The sequence below is a fragment of the Periplaneta americana genome, chromosome 16, assembly GCF_040183065.1.
Source record: "Periplaneta americana isolate PAMFEO1 chromosome 16, P.americana_PAMFEO1_priV1, whole genome shotgun sequence".
Classification (NCBI taxonomy): domain Eukaryota; kingdom Metazoa; phylum Arthropoda; class Insecta; order Blattodea; family Blattidae; genus Periplaneta; species Periplaneta americana.
In genome coordinates this window covers 115,465,825-115,486,645 of record NC_091132.1, presented here as the reverse complement: position 1 = coordinate 115,486,645, position 20,821 = coordinate 115,465,825, and the positions used below count along the sequence as shown (strand labels likewise).

The window sequence follows — 20,821 nt, the reverse complement described above, 5'->3', positions numbered from 1 at the left end:
AAGGAAATGGGTACCATATTAAACCAAACCAAGTTCATTTTCTGTTTAATTTAAACAACCTACTTGCTGCACGAATTTTTAACAATTGATTCTGATCAATTGTGAAAGGCCCATTACCCATTAATTTAATTGGGCCATGCAAAATGAATGACACATTAACATCTTGAATATCATCTTTAGAAGGCCAGTTGTAGGTATTTTCCATTATTTGTTTTAGAAATTTCATCCGACACAAATTCTCCTGAATTGAAATAACACGTCCTACTGAAGGCAAATGGTCATCATAATGGACTGCATAATACATTTCTGCTTGAATATCAATTTTGCCTTTTGCTATTGACGTGTCATAATTAGGGACAGTGTCATCATCAGAGTCAGTGAATACTATATTATCACTAGTATCATCACAGAGATTGTCATAGCACTCTTCAGTCTCGGTTTCAGTTTCTGAATATATGACCCGGGTTTTTTGTCTTTTCTGAGATAGTTTGGATTTGTTCTTCTTCTCATGTTGTTGGTTCTCTTTTTCTTTCTTCTTTGCTTCACGGATAAGGCGGTTCTTTTTCTTTTCCAGCTCCTTCTCAGTTTTATCCTTTTCCTTCTTCATGCAGTATTTCTTCCATTCATTTGATGTGATCACCGATGGTATTTTTTCAGTTTTCCTCTTATTTTTTGTCTTTTCTCGCTTTTCAGGCCAGAATAGTGCTCTCTTAAAAGGACTGCCGACACTAGATGTACTTTCCTCATCATCATCCAATCCTGTTTTGCTAGGTGTTGTTTCATTTCTGGTCTGAAGTAAATGACCTGATACTGATGGTTCTTCAGGGGACGTCACTGATACTGACTGATTCACAGGGAATGTCACCGATGCTGACTGATTCGCAGGGAATGTCACTGGTGCTGATTGTGAATTGTTTGAATCTAGTGAATGAGCTTCATTTTTTATACTACTCCAGATATTATATAAATCTTTTGCACATTCTTCACCATTCCATTCTCTAGATTCATTAAAGCAAGCATTGAAATGTGATAGTTTTTCTGGTGCAATCAAAGATTCTAAGTAAGTAAGGTGCCCTTGGATAACTTTCACATCATTTTTTTGTTGTGGTTCAACATTTTGGAATGCTGGAACTATTGCGTGTGTCAGAATCTCACTTGGAGCACATTTGCTGTAATTCACACTATCAGCATCAAAAGGAAATAGCCCACTAATTCTAAAACCATTCTGAATAGTTTCTGGTTTGACTGATGATGTTACACTGCTGAATAACTGTGCGAAGTTTTGTTTTGTCACTGCCTCATATGAGTGCTCAGCTCTCCATTTATGGACGACATTTTTCCATGAAACTTTCATTGGTCTAAAAACACTAACGTCACATGGTTGCAGAATGTGCGTTGTATTTGGGTACAAAGCAATCAAGATGATTTGCTTCTGAGAGCAAAATTCACTTAAGTGCATACTGAGATGGGATTTATGTCCATCCATAAAGAGAACAACAGGCAGTTTCACCTTCTTCTTCACAAGCCAGGGTTGGAATACATTACAAATATATTCATAGAAAGTCTCACTTGTCATCCATCCTGACTCATTTTTCCCAATAGCCCAGTTGTCAGGCACACTCTTAATCACATCAGCTGGAATACGAATATACGGATACAGAATGAATGGATGCACCATTAAACCATCCGCTCGAACTGTAATTAAAACTGTTAATGATTCTTTTCCCGAGCCACTAATCACTTCATAGACATTTTTCTCGCCTTTTATGCTCAACACTTTTCCTGACTTTGGACACAGATTGAATGCAGATTCATCAGCATTAAATATGCGCGTTGGATCTAAAAGTACATCATGAAAACTGTTCTCTAGGAAAAATGATTTCACCTCCGCAAACCAACTTCTGATCTGTTTTTCAGTTACACAGGCCCTGCTAGCTGTAAGTTGTTCTGCAACTCGTTCTTTCAGTTCTGCATGACGATTAAGAAATGCATCAAACCATTTCTTGCCCGGTTTCCCATCCTTAAAGGGATTAATTCTTTGTGTATTGTCCATTATTCTTTTCACTGTACACAGAAGATCTTCTTTAATAAGAGGGAAGCCAAGCTTTCCAATATCACCTATCCACTGCACCAATCGACTTTCTTCTCTTTCACTTAGTACAGTTGGTGGGCCCATTTTTCTCTTGGCACTCTTACCTTCTTTCACCTTTCGCATGAGTGTCACACGAGGCACACTGAAAGCTTTACTGGCACCAGCGAAAGACATTTCCTTCTTCTTCACAGCCTCAATTGCCTTCTCCATGTCCTCTTCTTTATATTTAAAGAAGGGTCTCCTTCCTGCATCAGCCATTTCTTATAAAATGCAGACAGTATCTAAAATATAAAATGTCTAATTGCAATACCTATATGTATTCCTATCCAATAATGGACATTCGTAATGCCTATAATGGACACCCCCTGTCCACTACTGGATTTTATGCTTATTTTGCTGTATCATTCTGTTGACATCATAAGTATACTATAGAGTTTCAATATCTAGCCACTTGAAAAACATTTAATAAAATCCAGTAATGGACATACCATGTCCATTATTGGAAAACATGAACAATTTTAAACCAGTAATGAACATGTGTTCTAAAACACATGTGTGATATTAATTATGCATAAATACAACTTTAACACTGTCTTTCAACCCTTAATTTAAATAAAATTCAAAACACTTACAATTATTAGTAAAAGATGTCTTGCATATGAAACAGATTCTTCGTGTACACACCTTAACAAATTTCCTTACTCTTGCCTCAAACAAAGAGATGCTTCATGCAGCAACAACATGTACTGTAGTTTATGGAAATACCTGACCTCTGGTGGTACGTTTCGTAACTTGTACTTCTTTGTAGTAATATCGCCTATCACTAGATGGACAACCAATGCAAAATTTCACATGGTACTCTTATTATTACAAAATAAAAGTCAACCTGTCCATTACTGGTTACATGTCCATTACTGGGGGTATCACCCTAGATCACTTGGATATGGAACAACAAGTTTTGATGGTGAAATCATTGCAATAAGTGAATGTCTCAGGAATCTTCTATGCCACATCAATAAATTTAGGAATGCAGTTATATTGTCAGACTCCAAAGCAGCTATTCTATCAATAGTCTCTAAACACACACCTTCATCTCAAACAGCAGAAATAACTAAAATGCTCTCTCAATTAATATCACTCAATAAAAGAATTGTATTCCAATGGATACCATCACATTGTGGAATCCTGGGAAACGAGAATGCGGATGCTTTAGCAAAGAAGGGCAGCATTGCTATGTACAGACCTGTTACTAAATCTATGTATTACTCTGTGAAGAGATTTATTAAATCTACATACTTAGACTTCAACAAACAAAATTTGATAACACAATCCCAAGGGAAAAAATGGAACTCTCTGCATCAAAATCCACAGTTAATTCCCGATTTACCACGAAAATCGTCTGTAGCTGCATTTAGATTGGCAACAGGCCATGATTGTTTGGCTAAACACCTGCATAGTATTGGAATATATCAGTCCCCTAACTGCCCATTGTGCAACTCAAACCAAGAAATGGATTCGGAACACCTCAAAATCTGTGCTTCATTGGCTGGTCATGATAATATCTTTGAAAAATATTGGAGTGCAAGAGATCAAATGACTTTATTGTGAAACGCCTGGCATTAGAAAACAACAACAACAACAATTTTCCAATAGATTCCAGCCCATGTAGGAGTGGAAGGAAATAAGAATGCTGACAAATTAGCCAAGAAAGGCACAGAAAAAAACTATACGTAAAAAACCACTTTCTCTAAACTCTTTCAAGAGACTCACTTCTAAAGAGACCTTAGAAGTCAATAGGAAAGAAACATTCAAACGGTCAAAAGAAAAAAAGTGGGAAGACATCGAAAAACTATGGAACTTGAATAAGAATAACCAAGAAATGAGGCAATAGCTACATTCAGATTGAAGACAGGATATGATTGCCTTGCTGTTCATCTCACGCATATGAAGATCTACCAGTCTAAAACATTCATCATATGCAAACAACGTGGATCGAAAAGCACCTTCTATCCTCCCAAGGATTAAATTACATTCTTCATCGAAACAACAACACTGCAGAACTATATTGGGATCCTCAAAGCAAAATGGAATAAAACCCATCAAGTCATAGGTAAAATGTTCCAGAATACAGAGAAGCAAACTTTTATTTGTGGCTATTTATTCACAATGATGTAAAATAGTTACTAATTCATGTAATATGTGATGTGCCAACCATTCGCCAAATATGACACAGGCATAAGATATATCTGATGTTATTGTAATCTATGTAGATGGGTTGTAGCAAAGAGAAAATGATGCAGATTGCTTTAGCCCAGAGATGTCAAAGTGCCTGTATTACGTGCTCATACTACAAGCAATACAAATCCAACAAGGTTCATTCCTTAGCAAGATAAAGTAGAATTATCGCACTTAAGGAAATGTTATGCGGGCTCTTTAGAGCATGCAGTGCAGGCGTTTTGACATCCTGCTTTAGCCAATCATTATGTCTTACTTTTTCATTACATTACAGTAAGTGCCTATTTCACATTTAGTTTTTATTTTGAATTGGTGTTCATTTGCGCATGAAATATTGTAAAGAAATGTTAGAAGATCCATTATCTCTTGGCTTAGTTGCCTCATGAGTGTCTACTCCAAATTCTGTATGGTGTTCTGAAGGAGAAGAAATGAATATGAATCATTTAACACTATTTCTCAACATCTATAATGCACTAGTTGAATGAAAAATATTATATAATATTGAGATCTGGGATAATAGGTTATCCAGCAGAAACATCGATAAAGTAAGAGCCAAAATGTGTAACAAATTTCTAGGAATACCGGAGAATGCTTCTAACCTAGCAGCGTTACTAGAGATGGGAATCAATTCGAGTCTGGGAATTATTCTAGAAAGAAAAATCAAATATTTAGGTAATATTCTGTTTAGGAGTGATTCAGTAATTATGAAAACATGTATCTTTTGTACGGAAGCCGCTAATTGGAAATCGAATTGGCTGAAAGAGCTGGAACGAGAAATAAACAGATTAGATCTAAATCGGCTATGGAGAGAACTAGGGTCTATAAACACGAAAACTATTGGAAGAATAGTAAATGAGAGGGCAAACGAAATTTCGAGACAAGATATTTTTAGTAACATTAAAGACCTAGGATCACTGAAATACTATAGGGAGGTGAAGCAGTTTTGGGAACAAGAAGAATATATTAGACTAAATTCAAGGGAAGAGAGAACAGGAATGGCATGGTGGAGATTAGGTATCTGGAGGCTCAAGAATAAGAGAGGGAATGTAGAGAAGGATAAATGTCCTTTGTGTGGACTAGCGGAAGACGCAATGCATATTGCGTTAAAGTGACAGGCAACAAATGATTTGAGAAACGGTTTGGTGGATAAAAAATTTCTACAAATAAACGCTATAGTAGCTTATAAAAAATGAATGGTCCCCTTAACGCCAGCAGTCTGCATAAATTAGGAGAATTTCTTTTTAGAGTTAAAATTAAATGGGAAGAGAAAGTCAAAGCTCTAATGGATATGGAATTATAAATGATGAGTAGTCGGACATGATAGGAAACTACGAAAAGTAGTCAATGAAGTTAACAGAATAACTTTTAAGAGATTGAGTATAGAAGTGAAAAAGCTAAAGTAAGGGTTTTAAATACAAGAGCTATACTTATTATTAGTTTATTATTAGATTATTATTATTATTATTATTATTATTATTATTAGAGTGCACAGAGGATACTTATAGGTTCAATATGTAGTAGTTCTTGTAATGTTTGTATAGAGAGTGATGGCGGATTAAGAACAGGAGGAACACATCTAATCCGCCACGAAGTGAACAAAGATTGATGAAATAAATAAATAAATAAGTAAATAAATAAATAAATAAATTAATTAATTAATCATTTAACACAATGTGAAGCACATAAACAAAATAAAAGTCTTACATCTAAATACTGGGAAGCAAGAGAGAAAATAACTCGATTGTCAAATCAAGAGCATTAGATAGTACCCCAGATCACATACAGATTGCTCATTCCTATGTTAAAATCAATTGCACTTTGAAGAGAACAACCGCCAGGATCATCACTCATCTGCAGTAAACGAACACGAGATGGCAGTACAGTCACTAATGCAATTCAAATGGGAGTTATGACGTGACTCCTTATGTAACAACTAGATGGCAGCATAGTAAACCTGACAAAAGTTGTTGTTGTTTTCTAATGCCAGGCGTTTGACAATAAAGTCATTTGACCTCTTGTACTCCAATATTTTTCAAAGATATTATCATGACCAGCCACTGAAGCACAGATTTTGAGGTGTTCCAAATCCATTTCTTGGTTTGAGTTGCACAATGGACAGTTAGGGGACTGATATATTCCAATTCTACCTGACAAAAGTTGTTACCATCAAAACCTATAACGCCGAGCAATCTGGGTATATATGATCTAGGATAGTACCTATGTACATTTGGTCTGATACACCCTTTGTAGAGAATGGTCTAAATTCGAACTTACCTTTAATCTCGAGCAAGTGTCTAATTACTGACGTACAGCCATCAAAAAGAAAAGCCATCAGGAAATGTATGAAGCTAGTGCGAACACTCTTGTCTACTGGTTTCGTGTGTTTTGTTAATGTAGACCATAAATGAGGCCCAATCTTCACATGGTTCAAGATCATCCGGGCCAGCTGGGGACTGAGCGTCACAACCGCTAAACACAATTATTTTTATTTCTGATTATACAGGTACATACATAAATATAACTGCAATGATAGACTTTCTGTTTAGTTATTTTTTTTATATTAACAAACCAAAAAGTAATTCTATTACTAGACAAGCAAATGTACAAATTTTCTTAAATATTTTCACTACATTTCTGGAAAATGAAATACATTAAAGTAAACTAAAAATATCAGACAAGCACCTGATATACAAAATTAAGGAGTTGACTACAGGAAGAAAATAATCACACTATGATATACACTGGATGAGAGAGAGAGAGAGAGAGAGAGAGAGAGAGAGTGCATGTGTATATGAAATCTTGCATACAATAAAATGAGAAAGGAAAAGTTGAATAACTGAAACAAGCATCAAATGCACTCACCTGCTAGCAACTTCAGTACTATTTGTCTGTGCTTAGAAGTACTCTTCAAAGAGAGCATGTCATGTATGGTTGAAAAGTGGTAAGTCAGCAGTTGTTTACATGCTTCTTCTGTGTCAGGTTTGTATTGCTGAGCACTTGTTAGAGTGCTGAAACAGAACACAATAGTAAGATTACTTCTTGCAAGGGAACTGTTAGAATGCTGTCAGAACTACCCCTCAAATTGCGCACACTGTTATACAGATAAATGCAAAGAATTAGCTGCTCATACTAAGGTTCCGAAATTAAAGGTTTAATGAAAGATCATCTAAAAATTCAGAGCCCTTGCTTGGCTTTTAGCAGATAGCGCTCGCTCAGCTGTGCTCCTACTGATGAAGCACTCTGAGTTCACGAGTTTATTTTGTGACTGGGTGTGTTTTCACGAGAATGACAGTTCAACTAATCTCTCCTAGTTGTTTTGTTGTTTTCTAATACCAGGCGTTTAAAAATAAAGTCATTTGACCTCTTGCACTCCAATATTTTTCAAAAATATTATCATGGTCAGCCACTGAAGCACAGATTTTGAGGTGTTCCGAATCCATTTCTTGGTTTGAGTTGCACAATGGGCAGTTAGGGGACTGATATATTCCAATTCTATGTAGGTGTTTGGCCAAACAATCATGGCCTGTTGCCAATCTAAATGCAGCTACAGATGATTTTCCTGGTAAATCGGGAATTAACTGTGGATTATGATCCAGAGAGTTCCATTTTTTCGTTGAGATTGTGTTATCAAATTTTGTTTGTTGAAGTCTAAGTATGTAGATTCCTTCTTTACTAAAGCATCCGCATTCTCGTTTCCCAGGATTCCACAATGGGATGGTATCCATTAGAATACAATTCTTTTATTGAGTGACATTAATTGAGAGAACATTTTAGTTATTTCTGCTGTTTGAGATGAAGGTGCGTGTTTAGAGACTATTGATAGAATAACTGCTTTGGAGTCTGACAATATAACTGCATTCTTAAATTTATTGATGTAGCATAGAAGATTCCTGAGACTTTCACTTATTGCAATGATTTCTCCATCAAAACTTGTTGTTCCATATCCAAGAGATCTATAAAGTGAGAAGAGACAGCACGTAACACCTACACCGGCACCTTGTTCTCTGGAGATCAAGGATCAATCTCTCCAAGTATGCGCTATTATTTCTTAATGTAACATTCAAATTAAGCTTTCTCATCCTCAAAGTTATTATGAGCAACTAATTATTTACATTTGTTTACCTGCTGTTGAATAGGTGTGTGCTGTTTGAGGGGAGGTTTCGATATCAGCTCATTAGCAGTTCTCTTGTTAGCTATATCTAATCTAAAATAACATGATATAAACTGTCATCTGAAAACTTCTCACCAAAAGGATTACAATTTGAACTCCAGGAGATTCTGTGATATTTATAATGGAGAAAACACTATATTAATTACATTGGTCTGCATTTCAAACAACCTTTTCTTCTGAGATTAAAGGATTTTATAACTGAGTTTTTTATATTCCATGCATGCTGAACTCAAAAATATAATTCATTTTGCTCAATCAGGTCAGGTTTTTTTACTGCTAAGTTTTTAGTTAGTCTGCATTTACAGAAATAAAGCATACAACAAGTAAGAAAATATGATGTTTACTGATACTAAACAGACATATTCACATAAGATGTACATTAAATGTATGATATAGTACATACAGTTAATGTGACAGAAAGGACCTTTTCGAGAAATTTCATTCCTGTGTCAGACCTTGAAAATCACACTTGAGACACGGGCCATAGCTTGCAACTCTGTATAATGTCAACTCAGCAGGAGAGAGGGGGGGGGGTGGTAAAATCACCTTCTTTCTTGCAGCCCCATCTAGTCTGGCTCGAGCTTTCTCAGTGATAAGACTGATTTTACTATATTTGTGGTACTCATTTCATATTGGAGTGAAAATGGCAAGTTGTAGCCGATTTAAGTGAACACCATATTTTAACGTTATGGTGGCTACTTCATTCACACACAACCCCCAGAATGTCTGGAGGACCACACCACAAAACTGGCTTCATTTATACACCGACAGATCCTTGATCTCCAGAGAACAAGGTGCTGGTGCAGGTGTTATGTGCTGTCTCTTCTCACTTTATAGATCTCTTGGATATGGAACAACAAGTTTTGGGAGAAATCGTTGCAATAAGTGAAAGTCTCAGGAATCTTCTATGCCACATCAATAAATTTAAGAATGCAGTTATATTGTTAGACTCCAAAGCAGCTATTCTATCAATAGTCTCTAGACACACACCTTCATCTCAAATAGCAGAAATAATTAAAATGCTCTCTCAATTAATATCACTCGATAACACAATCTCAAGGGAAAAAATGGAACTCTCTGCATCATAATCCACAGTTAATTCCCGATTTACACGAAAATCGTCTGTAGCTGCATTTAGATTGGCAACAGGCCATGATTGTTTGGCCAAACACCTGCATAGAATTGGAATATATCAGTCCCCTAACTGCCCATTGTGCAACTCAAACCAAGAAATGGATTCGGAACACCTCAAAATCTGTGCTTCAGTGGCTGACCATGATAATATCTTTGAAAAATATTGGAGTGGAAGAAGTCAAACGACTTTATTGTCAAATGCTTGGCATTAGAAAACAACTATATTTGTGGTAAAGTGACCATGCCAGATCGAAAGTTTAAAATCACTCCTTTTGGAGGAAAATGTACAAGTATCATTGCCCACTTTGGCGTAAAAATTTATGATCAGAACAAACTTTTCGTACCTCGTGTGTGCTGCACCAGGTTCACACAACGGTTTGTCCTAAAAAAGTTCTACTTTCGCCACCTCACATCAAATGTGGCATAAGACACTCAACAAAGAAAGTAGAGATCTTGCTTTCCTAGATCAGAAGTTTCCACGTGTCAGTGAGCCAAACTAATAGCAGGTATTTTTGATGGCCCTCAAATCAGGAAGTATATGAATGATGATAAATTAGATGATAAAGAGAGGGATGCCTGGCTCATATTCTATTATTAAGAACTTTCTGCGCAACCATAGGACCCAGAGTACGAACATACTGTTGAGGAACTCCTGCAAAGTTAATGCGTGTATGTCCATAAAGATGCCCTTCCTCAGCTCGCATTTTGATTACTTTCCTGAAAACTGTGGGGAATACAGAGAAGAGCAAGGAAAGCACTTTCATAGACACATTCGAGTGAAGGAAGAGAGGTACCAGGGTCGTTGGGATGTAAACATGCTTGCAGACTATTGCTAGTACCTCAAGAGACATGTTCCAGATGCAAAACACGACGAAAATCCTTGAAAAGGTGTTTCCTTCCACATAATGGTGTTTGTGTTCATTCCATATACATATTTTACTGTTTACGCAAATGTAAGTCTGACTTCAAACCATAATTAGTATAGTTTAATAGCTATAAAATACAATTTATTTCTGAAATACCATCTTCTTAAAAAAATACAATAGCAAGAAAATCTGACCTGACTGAGCAAAATGAGTTATATTTCTGAATTCAGCGTGCACTAAATATAATAGAACAGCTATGAAAATGCTGACCTCAAAAATGACACAGATCAGTATTATTTATGAATATTTACTTCATTATTGATGAATGTTTACTTCAACTTTTGTTTTCTTCCTTAGATGTAGAGGTTATTCATTAATGGCAAGATGGTTATAGATGACAGGTGAGAATGATGGCTTCTAAGATTTGAATTTCAGTGTCCGAAAATGAACAGCTGGTAAATTTTATTTGGAGCCTTCTCATTCAGAAACAGGTGCACTCTCAGACACAAAAAAGTGACCACCAAACAGTACAGTTATCTACATAAATTCAACCTGAATATAGGTTACATTAATACAATTAAAGCTATCCTGATGTTGTGATATACAAGAACATACATAGCAGTCAAGATTTAGAATGTATCCAATGCCCACCAACTTCACTTGCGTGATTCGGGTTCCGCATATTGTGGATAGATGGCAGAACTGTGACCCATTTTCCAAAGCAGTGTATATTGGAGAGTACCACATTCTTTTGATCCGGCAAATGCCGACGCGGCGGCCATATTTACTCCTGCGGAGACTCATTACAATGCAAGACTTGCATAGGAACACAGGTTTCTAATGTGATATTCCATTGCTATCTTGAAGAATGCGGTGTTGTTGTGCAGTTAATCAATGTGTAATCAATTGTTGTTATACAAATTAGCATTAAATCACAAACAAGACGAGGAATAGTCTATACTTCAATGATTAATTTTCTCAACGACATAATACTTTCACTGCGGGCTAAAGCAAGGAGATGCACTGTCACATTTACTTCTTAACTTTGCTCTAGAATATGCCATTAGGAAAGTTCAGGCTAACAGAGAGGGTTTGGAATTGAACGGGTTACAGCCTCTTGTCTATGCAGATGATGTGAATATGCTAGGAGAAAATCCACAAAGTATTAGGCAAAACACGGGAATTTTACTTCAAGCAAGTAAAGCGAAAGGTTTGGAAGTAAATTCCGAAAAGATAAAGTATATGATTATGTCTCGTGACCAGAATATTATACGAAATGGAAATATAAAAATTGGAAATTTATCCATTGAAGAGGTGGAAAAATTCATATATCTTAGAGCATCAGTAACAAATATAAATGACACTCGGGAGGAAATGAAATGCAGAATAAATATGCAAATGTTTGTTATTCGGTTGACAAGATTTTGTCATCTAGTCTGCTATCGAAAAATCTGAAAGTTAGAATTTATAAAACAGTTATATTACCGGTTGTTCTGTATGGTTGTGAAACTTGGACTCTCACTTTGAGAGAGGAACAGGATTAACCCTTCGCTGGGCATCTGAGGTCTTTTGAGACCCCATGACCCATTTGCCAACACACGTAACGTTTTTAACGTGTCCAGCGGAGGGTTAAGAGTGTATGAGAATAAGGTAATTAGGAAAATATTTGGGACTAAGAGGAATGAAATCACAAGAGAATGGAGAAAGTTACACAACACAGAACTGTACGCATTGTATTCTTCACCTGACATAATTAGGAACATTAAATCCAGACGTTTGAGATGGGCAGGACTTGTAGCACGTATGGGCGAATCCAGAAATGCATATAGAGTGTTAGTTGGGAAGCCAGAGGAAAAAGACCTTTGGGAAGGCAGTAGATGAGAGGATAATATTAAAATGGATTTGAGGGAGGTGGGATATGATGATAGAAACTGGATTAATCTTGCACAGGATACGGACCGATGGCGGGCTTATGTGAGGGCGGCAATGAACCTGCAGGTTCCTTAAAAGCCATAAGGAAGTAATTACAAAATATTTATAATTGAAAACATCAAAGAAGGCAAAAGGGGACGTTGGAAGCCATCCCAAACTGGTATAATATTGGTAACAAAAATAGTTCTTGATTTTTATGAAAATTGTCTTAATAAAGCGAACTTCAAGTATCTTTGCCAGATAGATGCATGCAGGATGCGTTAGGAAATTTATTTTCTACCGTCCGTTCCAGAAATCCAATCCCGGATGCAAAATAATTCAAAACTGCATTACGATTTCTCAGTTTTTCTCAAAAAACGAAGCATTAAAATTACGCAGTTTGCGATTCTGAACAATTAATTGAGTTTCTAGGTACAGATATAAGTAAATCCGAAACAGAAAGTTCAAGTGAAGATGAATGTTAGTAAAAGGAAATTGATCTTAGGCTAAATTGTAATTTAACTGAAAATATAAATAGTGACTTGAGTGAATAACAGGCTCTTTACTATTTGTCGGGAACAGTTTTGTTCAAAATAAAATAAGTTATATAGTACCCTATTTGTGAAAACTGTTTTTCATCTCTAATAACTGATACCAGGGATGAATCTATAAATTTTATTAGCACATTAGTGACTCTCAAGTCGTATAAGGTAATGTCACTTGTATACCCTTGTAAATTCGTATTTGATATAATTCTATATGCAGAAAAATGTGAAACGTTGGTAGAAAATGAGTTGAAATTAAAGGATTTGAAGTCTTTATTCATTAACACTTCAACTCATACGTTCCCAACATGTTATAATATTTTTAAAAAAGTCTCGTCACTGTATTTTAGGACTAGAATGTATTTATTGTTAAGAAAATTGTCTGTTATAGCAAATGCAGTACAACAATATCTTAAATGTGGCAGTCGAAGTGTTGGTATGAGAAATGCAGTAGAAAATTGCTTATGTTATCCCTATTGAAATGGGCATAACATAAATAATAAAGTGTTATCTCTAATGAGTCATTTCACTATGACAATAATGTTTGTTAATCCTTCTCTCCTGTATTCAATAAACCACAACAACATGTATGATATCCGTCTTTAATGACCTTCCCTCTAGCATTACTGCTTATGCTTCTGTGCCGAGCAAGGAGTAAATATGGCCACCGCCGCCGAGAATGCGGTACTCTCTAATATACACTGCTCTGCCATTTTCTAGCTATACACCACTTCGGCGAGTCACACTGTACATGATGTGTATCTGTGGAGAGTTATGTCGTGTACTAGGGTGAGTGTATGTGTAAGTGTTCGTGTAAGTATAGTGTCTGGAATGAGTGGCGGTGGTGGTGATGATGATGATGATGATGATGATGATGATGATGATGATGATGATGATGAAGATGAGGAAGGGACCAGTGCTTATTTGACATAAAATCACATACACTTTTCAAATGCATATGTTCTTTCATTTCTTTGTATAATAAAAAAAAAAAACTATGCTTACTGGTATAGATTCTACAGACTTTGTCTGTGAACATGGGGGCCCCAAATAATTTTTCGAATTGGGCCTCGCAACTCCTTAGGCCAGCCCTGATCACAATACTAATAGAGTGCGTTATGTTTTTTGAATACATACTAGTATGGTAGGTAGTAAAAAATCAGCGTTTTCACACAAATATAGCTATCTCTTTATTGCACTTTAAGACCTCTACCAAATTCCAGGCAGAAACAGGAGCTGGTAGGCAAACAATAGATTCTCTAATTCCTTTCTTTTAATTCTATAGGCTACTTTAACTAACCTGATGACGATGAAGCGAAAAGCAGAAAAAACAGGTACAACATATGCCATGTTCTTCTTGTTTTCAGATTGCAAAAGTCCAAGCAGTTCCAAACCTCCACCTCCTGCCTCCAGATAATGTACAACAGCATCTTGAGTGTCTCGTGATTTACAGAGTGCTATAAATTCTTTTATGGCTGCAATCAGAAAGACAATTAGATTACAGTTACAGATACTGTACTAAGAAAAACATAATAGGTCTACATTGGCCTATATCAAACTTCTTGCAGAAACAATCAGAAATGATTTAATGGTCAATCTAGAGCATCCAACAGCCACTGAACGAATACTACACACTTTTATCACTGCCAATGTATTTACTTACTTACTGGCTTTTAAGGAACCCGGAGGTTCATTGCCGCCCTCACATAAGCCCGCCATTGGTCCCTATCCTGAGCAAGATTAATCCATTCTCTATCATCATATCCCACCTCCCTCAAATCCATTTTAATATTATCTTCCCATCTACGTCTCGGCCTCCCTAAAGGTCTTTTCCCCTCCGGCCTCCTAACTAACACTCTATATGCATTTCTGGATTCGCCCATACGTGCTACATGCCCTGCCCATCTCAAACGTCTGGATTTAATGTTCCTAATTATGTCAGGTGAAGAATACAATGCGTGCAGTTCTGTGTTGTGTAACTATCTCCATTCTCCTGTAACTTCATCCCTCTTAGCCCCAAATATTTTCCTAAGCACCTTATTCTCAAACACCCTTAATCTATATTCCTCTCTCAAAGTGAGAGTCCAAGTTTCACAACCATACAGAGCAACTGGTAACATAACTGTTTTATAAATTCTAACTTTCAGATTATCACTGCCAATGTGGTGCTATAAACTAATTTTCATTACTTTTATCACAACCACAACAGATTTCAAATCTTATTGTACCATATATATATATATATATATATATATATATATATATATATATATATATATTACTTCACTAGCCATACCCGTGCGCTCTGCTGCACCCGTTAGAAATAAATATAAAGTAATTACATAATTAAAATAGGACATTGATCCAGGGAACATACGTGTTTGATAGAAGGATAAATCGTTTAATATGTTATTTAATTTAAATTGTATTTAAATAATTAAAATGCGATCATTCCGGTCCAGAGACCACTCATTTGGTGCAATGACAATTCCTTTAACGTGTTTCTTAATTTTTATTACATGCAACTATAGTTTAATGAACATTGACATCATTTAGATTTATGTGTATACTTTATTTTACTTGCTATATGTTTCCATTGAATTATGGTAATAACTTAATTTTAACCCTTGTTTTCTACGTATTCAGTAAATATCGCTTGGCCCACTATGGTTCTGAACCCTTCAAATAACTTAAATAAATTATATATTATATTATATTATATTATATTATATAAAAAGTGTGTACTCTGATAAGTAAGTTTTTAATTTGTTATGGGGGCTCTTGAATCTCAGGAGGAACAACTTTTATAACAGCGCAACATAATCTGCTTGGCTCATTAGCCAACCCAATTTTTTTTGCATTGCATTTAATACATATGTATTTTAACACGATTCAATAACCTAAGCTGTTGATGAAGCGTCGTAAAATAACCTACTAAAATAAAAAAAAAAATAAAAACACGATTCAATTGAGCATAGTTAAAATTTGGATTATAAAGTAATGGAATGCTAAGCTAACATACTATTACTGCATACTAAATCAATACACTCTCGTTGTTCGTTAATTCTCTGAGATTAAAATGAATGTGTAACTTACATAAACATTATTTTAAGTGTGCATAAGAAGCTATTTTAATCTTACCTGTCCTCAATTCACTCAGAAGTTACTGTAATAACATTATAGCATTATGTTCATCTAGAGAAACTACACTTTCAAATGGTGAAATAATAATTAATTATACAAACTGGTTAATTTAGTTTCCGATATTACTTCATACAAACACAGAAACATTCTCTGTAGGCTATGTTTCATAGCTTTCGATTGTTGTTGTCCAAGGCCCCTTATAGACGAAGTCATTTGTTTTTTATTTCATTACACTGCCTTAGATAGCAGTTATTTTAATTTTAAAACTCATTTATCTCATTAAATATCAGTCCTACCAAAATTTTTCAATGAATTAAAACTTATCGGAAATGATTTTTAAAGAAACTTTTGTTATGTGACATTTTTCACAAAAATCAATAATAAGCGAAATAATTTATTTAATTCAGGCCCCCTTATAACCCCCCTTTTAAATAACGTATTTTGAATGCCATATAGGCTAAAATCTAAGTTACAACGAACTTAATTTATATTCTTATTTTCATGGAAATCCGTTCAACCATTATCGTGTGAAAAGGTAACAAACATCCAGACAGACAGACAGACAGACATACAAACAAAAATTTCAAAAAAGCCATTTTCGGTTTCAGGGTGGTTAATTATATATGTTAGGACCAATTATTTTTGGAAAATCGAAAATTACCAGAAAAATTTCGGCTACAGATTTATTATTAGTATAGATTAACACCTTTAGTATGTCACGAAACATATAAAATGTAATTATTTTTAAAGTCGCCATATTCTTCTTAGAATTAGTACAATCCACTTCCACTAGATAGCAACCGACACGAGTGGCAGAGCCGGCAATTTGAAAACGAAATGCTATTAAATGTGAGGAATGTTACTAAACGTATGTAGTATTATGTGACAGGTTAGATTAGGTTTGATTAGATGTGTATTATGTGACAGGTTAGGTTAGGTTTGATTAGGTGTGTAGTATTATTACTATGTTGGCGACACTGAAACCCACTGTTACATTAAAGAAATATGGCGGTATTCTTCATTCACGCACGATGATTTTCGTATATAAGTAAGGTACGTATTTAGGGCGTGTTGGGTGGGCTTACAGCTCTCCCAGTGATCACATAAATTTCTGCTAATCAATACTATAAATCCAAGGCATTTTCAAGGTATTTCATGAAGTTTCTATAGTGGCTGAGACATAAGAAAGATTCACCAATATAATAAATTATATGACCAGTTCTGGTTAGGTTTGGTTGCTTTTGGGCTTTTCTATAGCACGCGATGCTGAATCTTTCAACTTGCATTTTTTCTGAGTTCTACGGTGCGGAAATCTGTGGTAGGTTAGTTTAGGCTTTACATATGCCTTGCATATACGAATCTGTGACCGATTAGATTAAGTTAGGCTTTTGAATCTGACAGGTTAAGTTAAATTAATTTAGGCTGTTGGTATGCCTTGCATATACTAGGTGAAGTGAAATATGTATTTCGTCTTCATTTTAAAGTGTTCTTTCTACCTCTTTATTTCACATGTTTATATAATCACTTTGTTATCTACACGGATGAATTATTTCCGAATTTTACTCATTTTCTAATATGTTTTCCAGTCAACAGTCGTCCTCCATGATTTCTTCACATTCCAAACTACCTTCCCTCTGAAAATTAGAACTTTTTTCACTTTTCTTCATAAAAAAACTTTCAGTGTCGCGTGCTATTCTCCAATCCTGCTTTTGTCAAGGTAATCTTACTTTAATTCTTTCGTTCTCTCTTAGGTAGCCTATTTAAAATTGCAAGCCTCATCCAGATCTCAGATGTTCTTCAAACTGTCTGATAATATCCTGAGTAAGTTCTATAAAATAAACAAGGAAGAAATACCAATCTATATCACAGACACACTCATTGCTAAAAATCCAGTTGTGAACGAAATTCCTCCATGGAAATGGGTGATTCCAGAACATAGCATACAATTTCCAGGAAATCATTCCAAAAATGATCCTCCTTACATTCTTAGGTCAGATGCCATGGAACTACTCTGCAGCACATATAACGATCACCTTCAAATTTATACAGATGGATCTCTAAACCCTAATAATGGGACATCAGGAGCAGGGTATTATATTCCAAAATATCAAGAAAGTTATTTCCTACCATGTTCATCCTCCTCCAGTCTTGACACTGAATTGCTAACTATTGATGCTGCTCTTCAATGTGTTATTCAAATTTCTGAAAATTAGGGGCTAGAAAATATTTAGAATAGTACGCATGTTTCGATAAAAAAAAACGCGCGCGCGCACGCACGCACGCACGCACGCACACACACACACATCCCCCCCACCTAAACTGGGCCCTAACCTTAGAGAAATGCCACTGCCTCTGTACGGAAACGCGCCCTCATTCCAATTCAGACACAACTAAGTAACCCAAAAAATCTTCAAAAGGAAATAACATTTCAATGGATACTTAGTCACTGTACGAGAAAGTCGATAATATTGCAAAACAGGCAACATATTTGCAACCAAGACCTCTTCAAGTGATATCTCTATCCAGTGCTTTTGCTTCAGTAAAGTCTCATTTTGCAAACCTATGGATCAACAATTGGCTCTCTTCTGACAAAGAAAAAATTTTAGTCTGTACAAAAGAAACCAAAAGACCTGGAAATGTACAAAAACTTGCCCAGACACGTTCAAACATTTTAACAAGAGCCAGAACATGTCATATTGTCACGTCACACAATTGTACTTACACCGATTTCACATTTCCGATAATCCTACTTGTTTGTGGTGTAATAATCATGATAAAGATCTGGAACATATTCTTCTTTACTGTCCATCCATAAACCACAAAATAAGTAGGTAAATTAAAATCATCAGTACCAGTTGCAGAAGATATAGCTCTGCAGTTTATATTGACTACACCCCAACTCTGGCTACTAGCAACAGGCATCTATAATGAATACCGATCAAAATACCCCTCATTTCTCGTGAAAAACAACGACTGAATAGATTACAGTGGACTATAGTGGACTTTATGTTGTCAGCAAACAGCTGGATACATTAAGAAGACTGATTGATTGATTGATTGATTAGATTGCCTATTTTATTCTCGTCACTGTTTAGCTTGTTGTACCCTTCAGATAATGGCCTCTCCAGGTAATATCAACCTTAGTCAAACTTTATAGATTGAGAGATATTGATTTATTTTACAGTTATAGTTTTATACTTTGTAAAAGTAGACCTGCACTAGCTGACGGATTTTTAGACAACTTTCCTCGAAGAACATTAAATGTTAACTTTAATGGGTTTACCCAGAAAGCAGTTTACCCTTTAATGTTTACATTTACACTACATTTATACAACTTCACTATTACCGATATTACTCATTACTGATACTAACCTGCAAGGGCACTTTGCCCTTGAATACTTTTACGAAAAGAACTTCCAGAAAATGTTTGTAATTTTTTCGATGGCGGTTCTCCAGACTGGTCCTCAGTGTCGGATTTCCTACGTTTTCTTGCCCCCATTACAACAATCTTCACAACACAAAACTTAATACATTACGTAGACAACTTAATATTTCAACTAGGCTGAGACCACATGTACTATGCTTTCAAAAGGATTTACGTGGAACTACGACTACAGTTCAAGGATTAACAGCTGATGATAATTACATTACAGGGACAAGCCATATGACTTTTAAATACTAATTACACTCTGAAAATGTATCCAAAAACATTCTCCACAGCTACACATCTAAATACATCCTTCCAAGGTATATGGATTTACTACATCCTTCAACACGTGCAGCTGCAGAATGCTGATACCCGGGTCATAAATTCATGACTGCCAATATAAAATGCAAAACTGATAATACTCAAGTTTATCTCAATACAACTTTTGTCTATTTGACCATAGTTTCTTGCTATAAAATAAAACTGATTTCAATATGCATAACTACTCTGGAAGTAAGTAATATATATGAAGGCATTTATATGAATAAAATACTGGAAATCAAATCAAGAGAGACATAGTAACATATGTAACATGTTGGTATCACTACCAAGAACAACAACAAGTGTGAACGACAGCGACGGTAATTGTTCGAAGAAAAATCCCTTCCTTTCACTTTAAATTTCCTTATTGAGAGTCATAGTGGAAGAATATTCGGGTCCCTCCTCTTTGTGTTATCTGTGATGTAGAAAGCCAGTTCGTAGACCATTCTTGTTGGTGTCGTTTTCCCAACACTCAGTACACATTTGAGAAACGAGATTTGACGTTTTCAATTATTCAATATTTCATCCTCCCCTACTGATTGTAAAACAACACTGGGTGTAGCTGGAAATCGCTGATATTGTCATTTTCGCAGACACTTTTTTAAATAGCCCCAATAATGGTGCCACCTATTGAGAACTAGCAGAACTGTTTCGAAGTTTGTCAAATTATCTCTTCTGTTCTGATCTATTTATTTGTCTATGGTTCTGATTTATCCCGTCGTTCGCTTACACTGGCGTTCTGACCTACAATTTTATGATCGTGTAAGCGAATTTTCTAACCACGGATTAAAAGTCCCCAACGATAGCTTTCACTTGCCCCATGCGCTCTCATTTTAATGGAAAAAAGCGTGCTCAATTGAATGCGTTTCGTTCACTCTTGCATGCATTGCTTGAAATTTGAATGCTTAAAGTTGATCCGTGTAGAGCGATTGTCACTATATTCTTGTCACAATTGGCAACTCTGTTCATGCATGA

General features: G+C 35.6%; 1 protein-coding gene across 2 annotated transcripts in view; it reads right to left on the bottom strand.

Annotated features, from left to right (window-relative positions):
- The window catches only part of LOC138691124 (nucleolar pre-ribosomal-associated protein 1), a 101,875-nt gene extending 81,969 nt beyond the window's left edge, over positions 1-19,906 (bottom strand). The window contains exons 1-4 of one of the 2 annotated variants that reach the window (XM_069812857.1): positions 19,471-19,906; positions 14,255-14,429; positions 7,190-7,335; positions 6,602-6,796 (exon numbers count right to left, since the gene is read on the bottom strand). In XM_069812857.1, coding sequence (XP_069668958.1) covers positions 6,602-6,796; positions 7,190-7,335; positions 14,255-14,429; positions 19,471-19,597 — 643 coding nt within the window. In that variant the 5' untranslated portion in view covers positions 19,598-19,906. Of the gene's footprint in view, positions 1-6,601; positions 6,797-7,189; positions 7,336-14,254; positions 14,430-19,470 lie in introns of those variants that run through there. The other variant, XM_069812858.1, reaches the window with a different exon arrangement.
- Between the last annotated feature and the right edge of the window lie 915 nt (positions 19,907-20,821).